Source organism: Sphaerodactylus townsendi, linkage group LG06 (assembly GCF_021028975.2).
Source record: "Sphaerodactylus townsendi isolate TG3544 linkage group LG06, MPM_Stown_v2.3, whole genome shotgun sequence".
NCBI classification, from domain to species: Eukaryota; Metazoa; Chordata; class Lepidosauria; order Squamata; family Sphaerodactylidae; genus Sphaerodactylus; species Sphaerodactylus townsendi.
The window spans coordinates 96585232-96601777 of NC_059430.1; the positions used below are offsets into that span (position 1 = coordinate 96585232).

At 45.4% G+C, this 16546-nt stretch overlaps 1 protein-coding gene across 1 annotated transcript; it reads left to right on the forward strand.

Annotated features, from left to right (window-relative positions):
• The first annotated feature begins 4364 nt into the window (after nt 1–4364).
• ADPRS (ADP-ribosylserine hydrolase) lies at nt 4365–16352 on the forward strand. The gene is made up of 6 exons (XM_048502350.1): nt 4365–4619; nt 9655–9751; nt 10886–11093; nt 12022–12206; nt 14500–14600; nt 15954–16352. Exons 1-6 carry the CDS (start codon nt 4424–4426, stop codon nt 16262–16264), a joined length of 1098 nt encoding a protein of 365 aa, XP_048358307.1. The 5' UTR covers nt 4365–4423; the 3' UTR covers nt 16265–16352.
• The last annotated feature ends 194 nt before the right edge of the window (nt 16353–16546 follow it).

The following is a 16546-nucleotide window of genomic DNA, read 5'->3' on the forward strand; positions in this document are numbered from 1 at the left end:
GGGGCCAAAGTTATGGACCCTCAAAACTGCAGCCCCCATTAGCTCTTATTGGAAACAATGGGGGATGGGGCACCCCCTTTGGGAGTCCATAACTTTGGACTCCTAGAACCAAACTGCACCAAGCTTGGGGAGTAGCATAAGGACAGTCTCCTGATGATATGCTGAAATTCTGGTGCTGATATGTTTAAAAATGCACCCCCTGCAGGCACCAATGTCCTGGTGCAAAAAAAAATTTGGTCATGGTGGAGTGGCCGCCCATGGGGGGGGCATCCAACTCAGGTTTTGCCCAGGGCTACAGTTTGCCCAGGGCTGCCTTGTTACGCCCCTGGCGCACACGCTTCCCCAACCCCCGCTCCCCCATGAGTCATGGGTCATGAACTGCCTGACTCGCGGTCACCAGGTGTCCCACACAAAGGGACACAAAGGGCTCCTGCCCTCAGGTGAGGATTAGACCCAGAATCGGATGCTCTTCACTCCCGCATGCGTAGCCACTCCAATGAGATCATGCATCACCATGATGATCTCCCCGCTTTCTCCCGCTCTCCGACCTCCCGCCAGTTCTGCCCCCCCCTTTCACCAGCCCCCAATGAAACCCTCTAATAAAAGGGCGTTGGTGGAAGGTTGAGGCGCAGCACACAGCTGGGGAGCTTGCCAGGATCACGGGATCCCGCGCTTCCTGCTGCTGGCGCTCTCCACCAGATGAAATCTCCACATCTCGTCTCTTTCTTGGGGCCTCGTGGGTCAAGACTACAGAATGCCCCTTTTTTCCTGGCAGTAAAGTTAGACCAACAAAAATCATGGTGCAGCCCATTGAGCTGTATTATTGGATTATGAAAAGCCCCCCATTGGTGCAGCCCCTCCTCCATGTGTACAGTTGGCTCTGGAAACCAACCAAGCAGCTGGTCAGTGGAGAGGTGGCAGAAGTCAAACCAGTTCCCTGGGCAGCGGCCAATAGTGGGCCCCCTTCTCCTTTATAAACTCCTTTTTTAACATAAACGCCTCCTGACAGGAAAGGTGCATGGTCTGGGATACTGTATTACAGTTACCAGACATGCGGATTTAGCATGAGCATAGTGGGGGTGGGGCATGCACTCAGAGGTGGAGGGGTGTGCTCTTGAAATGACTTTGCATGGTCACTCTGACACTTTGCACATTGAGTTTGCTCTTAGCACAGTGGGCTGGCACCTTGCACTATGCTGTCGATCTAGTGCACAACAACCCTCCCAGAAGAGCAAAGTCCCTACCCCTTGGGTGGCCAAGACAGTCCTTCCAAATTTATTTTGTAGGTTGTAGGAACCAGCAGCTAGAAAGCTAACAGACAGGTTAGCTTTCCCCCATGGACAAGCTCCCTTTCTGGCCTCCCCTGGGTCCACCCCAAGATTGCCTGATAGTTGGTTGCAAGGGCATGGCAGGAGGGGTGAGTAGTTGCCCTCCCCAAGCATCAATGAGGCTAACTGAGTTGCGTGGGGGAGGCTGATGGGACTGGGTTGCGTGGGGAGGCGGAGGCCTGGAACACAACTGGCAACCTCTGTGTTGAGAGGGGGGGATTCTGACCGTGACCCCTCTGGCCAACTCTTGTCCCTGTCTTCGCTGTGTCATCTTGTTGCAGGGGAGGGTGCCCTGCCTGATGAACAAGTAGGAAAGGAGAAGTCATGGCAGATGGAAAGAGGACAGCTGCAGGATGGCCAGAAGCCAGGATGAGCCAGAGCCTGCGACTTGAGGGCTTGGCCTATGGTGCCATGTGCCAGTTCCACTGTCCTAGCTCCCAAGGCAGCCACAGCAGACCATGAGATTGGGCTGACAACTGGTGACTTATTCAGATATAATAATGACCCAGGGTGCTTTCGCAGGAAACAGGAGTTTGACACTGCTGTTCCTTTTCCTCAATGGGGAACCCTTTCACATGTGAATGACAGAACACTGCATTGCCCTGGCATGTGCACACCCACATATTTTGGGAAGGGAGCCTGTCATAGGTGTGAGTGAGGGGAGCCCTGCCTATTAACACATCACAGACTCTTTCTATGCTTCCCTGGTGTCAATGCAGCTCAATTCTGGGCCAGCTGATCACCATGCAATGGGGCAGGTCTCTCCCTGGGGTTTCCTATCATGGGGATCTGGATGCCTCTGTCTAGGACAGGGGTAGGGAACCTGCGGCTCTCCAGATGTTCAGGAACTACAATTCCCATCAGCCCCTACCAGCATGGCCATGCTGACAGAGGCTGATGGGAATTGTAGTTCCTGAACATCTGGAGAGCCGCAGGTTCCCTACCCCTGGTCTAGGATATCCTCCTCCTTTGGACTGTCGCCAACCTCATCCCTGGGTTAGCTTGATCAGCTCTCCCCTCTCTCATTCCTCTGCCCCCTGATGAATGGCATCTGTCCTACCCATGCTGGCACTTCCAGGTCCATGGATTGGCCTTTTGCTCTGCTGTCCTGGAGCTGGCTGCAGCAAAGCAAGCTGCATAGGAGGCAGCTCATCTGTGCCATTATTGTGTTGTCCCTGGCTGAAGGCCTTAACATCATGACCTGAAATTTTTGCTTTTCCCCACTTTTGTATCATTTTAAAATGTTTTGGTAACATTCAGCCTGACAAAGGGTTCTGGTGAGCCTGAAAGCTTGCACTATGGTTTGTTTGTTTTTTTGGTGGTCGTGGTGGTGTTCAGTTTTATGGTTATTCCTAATAAATAATATTACTTAGATTTCAGTCTTGTTTTAGCATACAGGTGGCAGCTTTGAAAGACCAAGTATAAACACTCCCCAAAAGGTGTAGCGGATCATTTTCACATACTGTTCTCTGACTGCACAACAACGTAGAGGCCATTTGCATTTGCATGGTCCCAATTTAGAACTGTACTGCTGTGCAGAGGTTGTAATATTTCTGCCTTTTGTGTATACTAGTCTTCATCTAGTTGTATGTCATATGCTATTTCTATAATGATTGTTCTGTACTTTGTTTCTGTTATCTAAGATTATTATACATTTATTCACTTGCTTAGCACCTTGTAAACATTTCAAAACTTTTTGGTGTGTTGTTTTGCCAGTAACTTGGTGTAACTTGCCTGTAACTTGCTTGTGATGTACCTTTGAAAGACCAACATTTGAAAGACCCCTCTCCCCCAGTTCCTGTTCATACCCTTGCAAAACAAAACAAAAATCTAGTGACACCTTTAAAGACTAACATAGGCCGTTTCCGCACGGATGGTCCTGGAAACAGCCGGGCAGCCGGCGCTGCGGAGCGCTGGCGCCCGGCATGTCCCCGGGCCTCCGGCGCGTCGCCGAGGCCTGGGGACACGCCCCCTGGCCCTGCGCGCCTGCTCCAGCGGCACAGGGCAGGGGGGCGTGTCCCCAGGCCTCAGCGACGCGCCGGAGGCCTGGGGACAAGGTAAGTGCCGGGTGGGAGAGGCGGCATGAAGCCGCTGCCGTTCGCTCGGCAGCGGCTTCACGGCGGCGTTTCCCCAACAAGAGCGTTTCCAAGAGCTCTGGGGAAACGCCGGCTTCGTGGCGCGAGGGCGGTGCAGCTGCGATGCAGCTGCGCCCCCTGTGCGAATGGTGGCCTGGAGACGGCGTTTTTACCGTCTCCAGGCTGCCATTAATTGCCCGTGCGGAAACGGCCATATATTTCAGCATAAGGTTTCAGCCCACTTCGTAAGACATCTGCCCAAGTGAGCAGTAATGCACAAAAGCCCATATTTTAGGAAATGCTCTCAAATCTTTAAATTGTCACTAGGTTTTTGTCTTGTTTGCCAGTACGCAAAGAGATGACAAGATCGCCCACTGGAAACAATGGGAGAGGATTGAAGGCCTATTACAGATAATGGGAGGCAGGGATGCCAATTGACTAGCATGAGCTGGACTCATATCCTGCAGAATGGAATCGAATCAGGGCTCTGGTACTTCAATGGCAGATTGTAGAGCAGAATGACAGCACCTGGGAGTAGCAGAAGTGTGAGGGGACTGGAATTACAGCCTCAGAGCCTTCTAGCCGGAGACATTTATTGAAACTTCGTTCCGCATTTTCATTGCAACTTCCCCCCCCCCTGCTATAATGTTATTTCAACGGAGCCCATGCAGGTCAATTGGCATTCCTCGATCCCATTATCTCCAATGGGCCTCCAATCCTGATAGTTTCCAATGGGCAATCCTGTCATTCCTTTTAGCGCATCCCTTTCAAAGGAGCCACCTGAATGCTACATTACGACCAAACTCCTAGACATTTGCTTTATTTTGCTACCACAGAAGAACCCCTATGCCGGGGTCATGATGCTTTCAGCTGCTGCCCACACTATTACGTCGCCTTTTGGCAATAAGGGTCAAACTGAGGCGGTGCAACGAAGAGACTCGCCCGTCGCCCCCGGCGGCGATGGCGGCAGGGGCCACAAGGCGTCGCTCCCTTCCCTTCCCTCAGTGAAGGGCAGCCAAGATGGCGGGGAGCGGTTTGGCGGCCGCAGCAACGTCGGGCTCCCTACTCAGCCGGAGCCGGTTCCGGGGCTGCCTTCTCGGGGCCCTGATGGGCGATTGCCTGGGCGGAGGCTTTGAGGGCTCGGAGTCCGTGGAATGGGCAATGTTGCTGCGTTTCGTGCGCTCCTTGCAGGATAAAGACGAGGAGGGCGACAGGAGTGAGTGACTTTTTACCTAAGCCGAGGAGGAATGGCCGCCCCCTCCACTCATAGCATCGAGCGGGGAAGGAGGGATGACCTGCGCAGCCTTGCCAAGGAAGACCCCCTCTCGCATCCTTAAATTATATTTTCAGAGGGTCGCTCTGTTAGTTTGCGGCAGAAAATTATCTTGCCTCCTCCACAGATTAATAATATCTTTTCCAAGTGTGTGTGTGTGTGTGTGTGTGTGTGTGTACAGTGCAGCAAGCCAGATGCAGGATTCCAACTGAATGGGACATTATTAAAAATGTGTGTCCTAAATACAGGATACACTGTGCTAGCCCACAAACCTGAAAGTAAAATTAGTTCAAATGAAAATGGATTCTATAGTCCTTTATATAGAGTCACTATGGCCCACTTTCCAGGCACTTTCACAATTGTTTACAAGTTGATTTTGCTATTCCGTACAGTAAAATTCAGCTGCAAAGTGCATTGAAAGTGTATTGGAAGTGTATTATTCTTCATGTGCAGAAGGGGCTTATAAGGAAATGGCTTCACTGTATTACTAGGGTTTGGGATAGACTAGGTATCTAGAGACCAACAAGATTTTTCGGGATGTGAGTTTTCCAGAGGCAAAGGTCCCTTCCTCAGACGTTGTAAACTGGGGTTGGAGCTGAGTCTGATTTTGGAGCCCCCCCCCCTCTATCTGGTTCAAGTTTCCTCAGGTAGTGTGAAGTATCTTCCTGGGAGGGGAAAGGTGCGGGGGGGGGGGGGATATTTTAGGCTACCCAAACGCTAAATGTTTGGACAGCAGTGCCTATTTGCCATGCCAAATCGTAGCTGATTTATGAGGACCCTATAGGGCTTTCAAGGAAAGATACATTCAGAGATGGTTGCCATTGCCTGCCTTCAGGTCATGATCCTGGTATTCCTTGGAGGTCTCCTATCCAAATCCTAACCAGGGTCAGGGCTGAGTGTGTGTGACTGGGCCAGGATCATTCAGCAAAGCTTCTATGGCAGGAGTACAGATTTCTTAATATGACAGCTTATTCTTAATCTCTATTTATTTTAAATGCATTTTAATCCCATCTTTCTTCAAGCCAAGTCATGGTGAGCCTTTCCTGTTGTTCTCACAACTATTCTGTGAGGTAGGTTAGGCTGTGACTGACCCAAGCTTAGTGTCATTACGGTCCTCACAACAGCTCAGCAAGGTAGGTAAAGGGCTGAGAGTTACAGGCCCAGTGCCAGTCCTGATATAGTCCTCACATACAAAATTGCCTCATATTGAATCAAACTATTGATTTTTCAAAGACTTTATTGTCTACTCAGACAGGCAGTGGCTCTAGTCTTAGGCAGAGATCCTTCTCACCCACTGCTACCTGATTCTTTAAATTGAAGATGCAGGGGATTGAACCTGGGACCTTCTGCATGAGAAGCAGCTCCTCTGCCACTGAGCCACAACCCTTTTTGGTAGGCTAGGTACTCGGAATGTGATCAGCCCAAGGTCTTCCTGAAAGCTTCATAGCAAGTCAGGATTTGAATCCAAGTGTCCTAGACCATAGTTTGATGCTGTAAGCATTACACTTGCTCTTATTTATGTATTCATTTGCTGGGGGTATTTACATGCCCCAGTTTTTAGAAACCAAGGTAAATAATGGCAATAAATACTTTAAAAAATAATACTATTTAAAAATAATAATGCATCATTAAATAGCTAAATATGGATATGTTTTTCCCCTGTAGTTTTCTTTCCACCATGGATGGAATGCACCCCCCACTGAGATTGCCATATTAAATGTTGTAATAATGCACAAGGTTAAAAGAAAGAAGAGACTTTTGGCATCTTAAAAGAGCAGTTGTGTTTTATTTCAGCCTCAGTTTCTGCTTGACCTCACATGGGTTCATATGTGTTTTTCCTCCCCTAGTTTGGGGGATTTTTCTTGATATGTCATTCCCTGGACTGAAGGGTGCCTCCCACAAGGTATAATCTGATGATCTTTGCACAGAACACACATCATATCACTGAGTCTCAGCCCCTTCCTGGCAGTGTTCTGTTGAATTAGACGCTTGGTATGTCAAGGTTTGCCTGTGATCTTTGCCCAGAACACATTCAGCTGCCTCATACTTCCCTTGTTCGCAAGTTACAGAGAATGCACATGCAATCTATGTGTAGTGTGCACTTGATTGTTCTCTGTATGTGTGTTAATTCTCATGTTTCATTCAAGGAATGTACAGTTGAACATGTGACTTAAACCCCATATTTATCTAGGTACTAGTTTCAGGATCCATTTGTACGGCTCTTCCTTACAAAGAGATGTATGCTCATATATGCAGGATGAGCATGCATTCACTGTAACATGGCTAGTGGTTAAGACATTTGTGTGTTAAGGTGAGTATTATCTACTGTGACTAGCATTGGCTGTTCAGTCCTCTAGCCTTTCACACAACCTACTATTAATCCTTTTAACTGGAAATGGTTGGGTTTTTGACCCTCTGTATGCAAAACAGATGCTCCAGCAGTGAGCTGCAGCCTTTCTTTTCTTGGCATTGGAAACAGGACGTTCTTCAATGTTCACACATGACTCAGTTCATGTGGTGAACGTTGAAGAACGTCCTGCCTGGGAACACAGGACAAACTCTGTCAAACTGCAGCTGAACTGGAAGAGCCCATTTGCAAAGACAGGGAGCCTGTGTGTGTGGGTGGAATATGAGAAATGAGAGCCTGTTTGCAAAATTAGAGAAGCCTGTCTGTCTGTGTATATATGTGTGACGGAAACCTGAGAAAGAAGAGCCCATTTGCAAAGTTAGGGGAGCCATGTGTGAATGGGGGGCATCTATAAGTGAGCTCTTTTTTCATTGAATAATTAGGCTAGATTTTGATCTGTGGTAAATTGTGGGGCCAAGTGGGAGGAAAGTCAGGAAGAGTTGGTCCCCTAAGTGGGCGCTGTTAACCCACCAACAGTTTTCTAGAGCCTGTTGTATTTCTTTGTACAATGGGCTTTACTGCTAGTTAAAAGATTAAAAGGGAGAACGATATTGTGAGCTGTTCAGGTTTTTTTTTTAATATATTTCTTTGCTGAAGAAAATGACTTGCGTGTCTGTTACTCCCTTTAGTGTCATGTTATATTGTTTTATCCAATGTTTAAATGATGTACTTCTTCCAACTGTTTTTGTTTCAATGGTAGTAGTTTGTGTTGTGTTGCAATCTGCAAAGCTGTTATCCTTTTAAGATGTGCAAGAATGTTTTTGTAACGTGATTAGACTTAATAAAATAGTTACTGTCTGCTAAGCGGAATATTGTGATGATGGTGCGCTGTGTGTAATAATGTTATGATGGTGTTTTCTTATGAGACACAATTTATAATTTAAATGTGTGGTGCTGCAGACAGGATGATGATTGGGTGTAACTCCTTTGAAACTGAGGATCTCTTCCCACCCTTGCATCCCTGTTTAATTTTTATTCCTGGAACCGGTCCTGAATGCCAGAGGTTGTTCAACCTTCCAGGAAAGAGTGAACTTCTAACTAAGAAGGGTTGGCCTTCTTTGAGTTTGTGCCCGGAGTCTTTTTGTTCTCTTTTGGAGTAACTGCTTTTCTCCCATTCCAGTAGAGGTGGCCTGAAATTCTCTTTTGAATGGCTTGAAACTTGCTTTGAGTGGAAAGAGAAGCGCCTGTTTTCTGTCAGTCTCTACCTCTATCTTGAGCAGTGGGGTCTCAGTCTGTAGGATTCGTTTTTTTAAAAAAATATATGTTATTATCTTTACTGAATTAGAACTTAGTACAGAAAAATAAAAAAGAGAAGAGGAGAAATAATAATAAAAATAAATGGATCCACATTAATAGCTAATTGAACTTTAAAAATACCAATTACAATTCCAAATATAATGAAAACGAAGGAAAAAATAAACTGAGGCCCCTTCTGCACATGCATGAAACCATTTGCATTGCAGCTGCAGGAGCCAGGGTGCTCAGCAATGGCTCATCTTCATCCTGGAGAGAAGTGACTGGTGGGATGCCACAGGGTTCTGTCCTGGGCCCAGTGCTATTCAATATTTTTTTTATCAATGTCTTGGATGATGGAATTGAGGGCATGCTGATAATATTTGAAGATGACTCCAAATTAGGAGGGGTAACTAATACCCCAGTGGACAGAGTTAGAATTCAAAATGTCCTGGACAGATTAGAGAGCTGGGCCAAAACAAACAAAATGAATTTCAGCAGAGATAAATGTAAAATACTACACTTAGGCAGAAAAAATGAATTGCACAGATATAAGATGGCTGAGACCTGGCTTGACAACAGTACATTTGAAAGTGATCTGAGAGTCTTAGTAGACCACAAACTGAACATGAGTCAGCAGCGTCATGCAGTGGTCAAGAAAGCCAATGCGATTTTGGGCTGTATCAATAGGAGTATAGTGTCCAGATCCAGGGACTTAATAGTATCTCCCTATTCTGCATTGGTTAGACCTCATCTGGAATATTGTGTACAGTTCTGGGCACCACAATTCAAGAAGGATATTGACAAGCTGGATTGGGTCCAGAGGAGGGCAACCGAAATGGTAAAAGGTCTGGAATCCATGCCCTACGAGGAAAGACTTAGGGAGCTGGGGATGTTTAGTTTGGTGAATAGAAGGTTAAGTGGTGACATGATAGCCATGTTTAGATTTTTGAAGGGATGTCATGTTGGTCAGGGAGCAAGCTTGTTTTCTGCTGCTCCAGAGACTAGGACAAGGAGTAATGGGTTCAAGGTGAAGGAAAAGAGATTCTACCTAAACATCAGGAAAAACTTCCTGACAGTAAGGGCTGTTCGACAGTGGAATGCACTACCTCGGAGTGTGGTGGAGTCTCCTCCTTTGGAGGTTTTTAAAGAGAAGCTGGATGGTCATCTGTCAGGAGTGCTTTGATTGTGTATTCCTGCATGGCAGGGGGGTTGGACTCGATGGCCCTGGGGTCTCTTCTAACTCTATGCTTCTATGATTCCCTCAGGTCAGGAAAATCTGATGCACCATCTGAATTTGCCTATAATATTTTAATATAATATTCTCTTGTGCCTCAGAAACCCTCTACTACAGTGATGACACAGCCATGACACACTCCATGGTGAGGTCTCTGTTGGCCAAGCAAGACTTTGATGAAGTGGATATGGCAAAGAGGTAAGGAGGAAGACGAAGCTATAAACAAGGCTATAAACACTGTTAATGATACTGCAAAAGAGATGAGTTTCTGTGAGCATTTCTCCTCTCAGATTTTAAGCAGTTTCTGGTTCTCCCCACCACCCTGCGTTTCTGGACACACATCTCAGATTCTGATCTGTTATCCCTACAGAGATGTAACCGTCTGGTCAGTCTCACCACATGTTTGTGTACATTTTCTAAATGCATCCAAAGAGCAGCCCCAAGATGTGTGTATCCTTGCAGAGAACCTGTAGCATGAGCTATAATTTTTTGAGGGATAGTAGAATTGTCAGCGCTGGCTTGATTAATATGAACACAATCCACCCACCTGGATAAAGTATTTATTACTGCTAGGCAGGCTGGCATGTATGTTTCTTATGCAGTTCCTCCAAGTTTTTCCACAGTGATTGATTTCTGATCCAAATATAAGCCATTTATGCAAGCAGTGTTTACCTTCTGGCTGTGTGCTTTGCAGTGGGTTTTTCCTACAGTTTAGTGTTTCAGTGGGTTTCTCCTGCTGTGACGTGAACACCTTTTGGGCTGTATCAATAGGAGTATAGTGACGTGAACACTTTTGCCCACCTTCCACTTCTTTGTTCTGTCCGCACAGGGAGGAACTGCTGTTGTGTGGATGATGAAAGCAGGGAGGAATGAAGAAACTGGAAGATAGCAGCTTTCCCTGCCGGGGGGCGGGGGTGGGTGGGTTTCACATTTTGCCAGGTTTCAAAAACTGCAGGGCTTCTCTGATCAGTGGCAGGGTGAGTTCAGGAGGGGGGAAAACATGTGTGCAACCAAGAATCTGACCCAAAGGGAATGTACACTCACTGCAGGGCAGACCACAAGTCTATGGGGATGACCATAGTCAGCCTTTCCTGACATTAGCAGCTGTATTTACAAAGCCCACAGTAGTCCTGTTCTACATGTTACAGTGAATATGTGAACATCCTGTAGTGCCTGGATAAAATAGCATTTAAATCATATGTTCAGCAGTACATGTATTGAACGTAACATGAGAATTGCACAACACACACGTGCAAAAAAAAGTTGTACACAGGTGTATTCCCTGTAATTTGTGTAATCACAGTGAGTGTTAATGTAGTGTCTCTTTGACAGGTTTGCTGAAGAATACAAGAAAGACCCAGACCGGAGCTATGGAGGGGGTGTTATTACTGTGTTCAAGAAACTCCTCAGCCCCAAATGCAGAGATGTTTTTGAACCAGCAAGACAACAATTTAATGGGAAAGGCTCCTACGGTAATGGTGGTGCTATGAGAGTAGCAGGCATCCCACTGGCATACTCTAATGTTCAAGAAGTGAAGAAGGTATCATTTATCTTTTGAGTTTCCTGCCACAATGATACTTTGTATTTATGTAATGCTTTTTCCTAAATGATTTGGCCCTTCAAGAATTAGACTGGAAGGAGTCTGAAGTTTAACTACATAATCCTTCAGCCCCTACCTCCTGTTTTTTCCTCTGATGTATTGCAAATTAATTAGTAATAGATGGGCTTATGGTAGACTTGCCAACTCTGGTTTGCACTTGCAGTGCGAACCAGGATTGCAAACTATAGATTGTTCCTTGTTTTTTGGTCCTGGTTTGCCAGGCAGGTGCAAACCACTGCTGTTTCAAACGCAAAGACAAAATTTGGTTCACTGCAAGCCAAGGAAATGCTAACTAGTTGCAACAAGAAAAGAAATGAGATATATTAATTGAGGAGAGTTCCTAGGGTTGTAGTTCACAGAGCTAGTCAGAAGGATATAGCCTTTCCACCAGGCTTGCAATGGGTTTGTGCTCGCATGCCCATGGTATTGTGGTTCTAGCTTTGGCTGAAGCTATCAGAAATACAGTAGTACTCTAAATAAATCAGTCCTTGATTAATATCTTCTATCTAGTTTCCTCTAGCTGCAACATGGTGGTCTAAGGTGACAGGCAGTGAACTCTAGAAGTGAAAATGTATCTGGATTTATTTTTGTAGATACCGGTATATTTTTATCCTACCTTTATCATCAGCTATGACAAGTGATTAGCAGATATTAAACGATTAGCAAGATAATATGTTAGGAGTTTATTAAGCCTTGATTACCCCCAAGCTGTTGATTCATGCCAAGGTTACTCGGTAGCAAAGAAACTTCGTTTGTGATCTTGGCACTCCTTCCTGCATTGTCAGCAAGTTGTTAATGTGGACACACAAACCTGCTTGTTTGCTTTTCACTTCATCAGGCTTAGCTTTTCAAACACTGTCCTCTGCAGTTTGCTAAACTGAGTGCTGAGCTGACCCACGCCAACTCCTTGGGCTATAACGGAGCCATACTGCAGGCCTTGGCAATTCACTACGCCCTCCAGGGGGAGCTGAATCGAGACCGATTCCTGGAGCACCTGATAGGCCACATGGAAGACGTCGAAATGGATGACAAGTCTGTAGCTGATGCACGAATGTAAGTAAAGTCTTCCAGGAGGAACTGACTTGCTGCTGCTCTGTTGATTTCCCAAGAGATGTTTTGTCACCTTGAGATGTGACCAAAGGAAAACTTTCCATTTTACGTGAATTGCTCAAGAGGTGGATTTACATTTTTTTCTGGTGTTAGGAGGGATGTATATTAGGGTTAGAATAATAGAACCATGGAATTGGAAGAGACCCCAAGGGCCACCAAGTCCAATCTCCTGCCATGCAGGAACACACAATCAATGCACTCCTGACAGGTGGCCATCCAGCCTCTCTTTGAAAAACTCCAAAGAAGGAGACTACACCACATGCTGAAGTAGTGCATTCCACTGTTGGTCTTACTGTCAGGATTCCTTTCGCATGTATGGTTGATAGGACTGAGCTCTTAACTTTAAGGATTTTGCCCTGGGGTATTGTGCCGGCTGCTAGCATTATTTGGAAAGTTCTCTGTCATGGCTGCACTGGATGGAAGAATGTGCTGAGTCATCTCTTTTGCGGCTGACTAACAGCTTGCTGTTTCTAGTGTGTTTGTGCATAACTACCATTCTATTATGGATATTTCATACTTATTTTGTGTTACAGCTTGACCTATTAGCTCACTTTTCCACTGCTCGCCATTTATAGAGGAGGCTGGGGTTAGGGAGGGGGATGTGAAGGCAGGTATTTTTATTAGAAAGGGATTGGCCAGTATGCATAAGAGGGTGTCTGTCTGTGGTTTTAGGTGGAAAAAATTAGTTCCATTCTGTAATGAGCCTTGGGGATTGTTTAACCAACTTTAATTTGGCCAAGGGAAAAGGTCAAATAGACTTGGCTGCTTCCACATTAGCGTGATTGTCTGTGGTTAGTCTGGTTGCTGCTGCGATTTTGTGTGAAATCGTGTTGCAATGTCGATTCCAAACAATTCAGGGCAATGTTTTCTTTCCGCTGTCAATACAGTTTTCCTTTCACACCTGAAGTGTATTGAAGCTGTGTTCTCATATAAACCTCAGGTTTCTCCCCCCGCCCTGTTTTGATCTTTTTTATATTTTGAGGAACATGGGTAATACTCCATAGAAATAATGCAGTTCCCTTTAAAAACAAACAAAAACTTTTGCAGGCACCACCCACTCTCGCTTCCCTGCTGGTGATTCTCTTATTTGTTTTAAAGCACAAGCATAATTCTGGACAATACAAAGCTCCCCCACCTCAAGCCCTCCAACAATGTCTAAAAGGAAGGAGATTCTCTTCTGTTAGGTTAATTTCTGATGGGGACTGGCTCCTTGCATCAACAAATGAATAAAGTAACTGATAAGCACTTCAAGGCTGTGTTTGTTGTTGTTGTTTAACTTAAGAAACTGCTGGTAGTACTGATAGGGCCTCATCCAGAAAACATGTTTTTCTTATAGGTTTAAAATATGGATATTTATTTATTTATCTGTGGAAGGAGCAGGCTATTAATCTTTTTTCACTAAGAGAGGGTGATGTCATGTGGAAACACGGGGACAAAAAACACACCAGTTGGGTGGCTGAAATGTTTGAAATCCTTGGTGTGGAAGCAGCTCTGGACCTAGAGCAGCACCCATTCACTGATGGATTCCCAAATACATTTTCATTGGGACCAGTGCTATAACCCTTCCCTATTCAGCATCCTCCCTTTAGTTGTGGAACAGTCTGTAATGTTCAAGAGACTTTATGTCTATAATCAGGTAGAGCTGTGCTGAAGTTGTAACTATGGTATCTTAAAATTATTGTTACAGGTTTTATCAAATCTTATTTCCTTTGCACTTCTCTCTGTACACTGTACAATCTCTAACACTGCCTATTATGCTGAAAAGTAATTACATATTTTAGGGAATTCTGATCCGAAATAACAGGCTCCCTTTTCTAGAATAAGAATATCCAGTTAATTACTTTTGAAGGTGATAAATGTTTGATTATGGCTGAAGAACCAGCTAGTCATTTGCATTTTTCCAGTTAAAACCGGCTTGCCTGTTGATCTGAGTAATAGGATGACAGAAAAAGAAAACATTTACAACTCCTGGCATGTATATTTCTCCCCAAGGATTATGTGCTAGTCAGCATTTACCCAGACTAGCTAAAAATGTTCTGTGTAACTAAAAAAAACATGCATTAATACAGAAATCAGTTCAGTAAATGCAGGATTTGACTAGTCACAATATTGCTAAACGTACTTGCCTGATACTATGGGAACTGGGGGAGGAGAAGGCAGGGAATGCATATACCCAGAGGTAATACAAGAGGGCAGCAAATTGAAGCATTTGTTTCACCCTGTCTCTCATCTCTAGGCTTGGTTACGAAGAATTACCCTTTTCAAAACGGCTAAAGAAGATCAAAGAACTTCTGGAGCAGAGCACTGTGCCAAATTCAGATGTGCTGGCTGAATTAGGTAAGCATGTTTTTCAGTGCCAGAAGTGGTCCCAGTTTTTCTTTTCCCCATAAAGCTGTTTATTTTGCAACCCATATAACCATAAAATAATTATGCATGGTTTTATGATCAGAAGCACTGGTTGCTCTCTCAGTCATGGCGGTGGTTGCAGGTAGTCATCCTGTGAAACCAATAGGCAGGTGTTTAACACAAACACATCATTTTTTAACACAGTGCCTACTTGGACATTGACACTCACTGCCATAGAATGACTGCACAAATTGTTTCCTAGAACAGTGGTTCTCAACCTGGGGGTTGAGACCCCTTTGGGGGTCGAACGACCCTTTCAGAGGGGTTGCCTAAGACTCTGCATTAGTGTTCTCCATCTGTAAAATGGATAAATGTTAGGGTTGGGGGTCACCACAACATGAGGAACCGTATTAAAGGGTCGCAGCATTAGGAAGGTTGAGAACAACTGCCCTAGAGCATCTAAGATGACTTCCTCTTTCTATTACATGACTTGAGTTGGAGCTTGTTTGCCTTGGCAGCATGTTGCCTCTGCTTCCTGTAAGAGCAACAGCAGTGGCAGAACCACCATGGAGATGTCCTGCTTTAGGATGGCACTCGTCTTTCTTCTCCCTTCCCAGCTGAGATAGGTGTGCAGTTGTTTATGGTTCCTAGCTTTATGGGTTATCCTTTCCTTTTGCCATTGTTGTGAGAGGGCTTTGCCTTCCCTTTCGCAGCAGAAGTCTTATGCCCCACCCCCAATAGCAGCAGCACCTGCTGTTGTTGCTTCTGGTGAGTGGAGGGGGAACAATATGGGGAGGCTGAAACCCAGGGCTGGCCCCTCGCTTGCTTCCCTTGCTTAGCCAGACCAGTAGAATTTGCTGCTACTGCCCACCTTTGTGGTTGCATAATCACATGATTAAGAACCAGATAGAAAAGATTATATGACAGAAATGACTGCACGATCATTACCTCATAGAACCGTGCACTCCCTCTGTGATGCATTGGGATTAGAGTTGTTATGCATATGGAGAACTAAGGCTTAGAGGAAATAATTGAGTGTCTTGGGGTTGATGACTGGGTGGGAGGGACTTGAAGTCCAGCCATCAGGTATCAAAACTTATCTGAGATTTGTATGTGTTCCAGTATCATCTGTGCTTTGACATGGCTGTGGTAATGGCTTCCTACGTCAATGTGTTGCAGTGCTACAGTATAGGCGAGGAAGGCCTTTAAATCCTTCACACCTTGTCTTAAGTCAGCATTATTAAAGCACCTTGCATTATCTTGGAACTTAATGAGGGTTGTGCATTGGACAGTGACGTGCATCTGAAGTGCTTTGCTAAAAGGAGTTGATTCTTTTTTCCCCAGGCAACGGTATTGCAGCGCTGCATTCAGTCCCTACTGCCATATATTCTTTCCTGCGCTGCATGAAATCTCATCCAGATATTCCTGAGGATTACAACTGCCTTCAGCGGACCATCATCTATTGCATATCCCTGGGTGGGGACACAGATACCATTGCAACCATGGCTGGAGCCATTGCAGGGGCTTATTATGGGGAAGAGCAAGTGCCCCAAAGCTGGACGCGTAGCTGTGAGTCTTCTGAGGAGACCAAGGAAATGGCTGACAGTTTGTATGAACTCTACTGTCAGCGGCAGAGGGACTCTGGTACGAAATAATGCGCTGTTGTGCCCTTTGATCTCTGTTCTCTTTTATTCCTTCAGAGGATGTGGCCATCATCTGAAATAAAGGAGATCCTTCCATTAAGGGAAATATTCCTGGCATTCCTTACCAGTGGTGGGATTCAAATAATTTAACAACTGGTTCCGGGGGTGGGATTCAAATAGTTTAACAACCGGTTCCGGGGGTGGGATTCAAATAGTTTAACAACTGGTTCCGGTGGTGGGATTCAGATAGTTTAACAACTGGTTCCGGTGGTGGGATTCAAATAGTTTAACAAC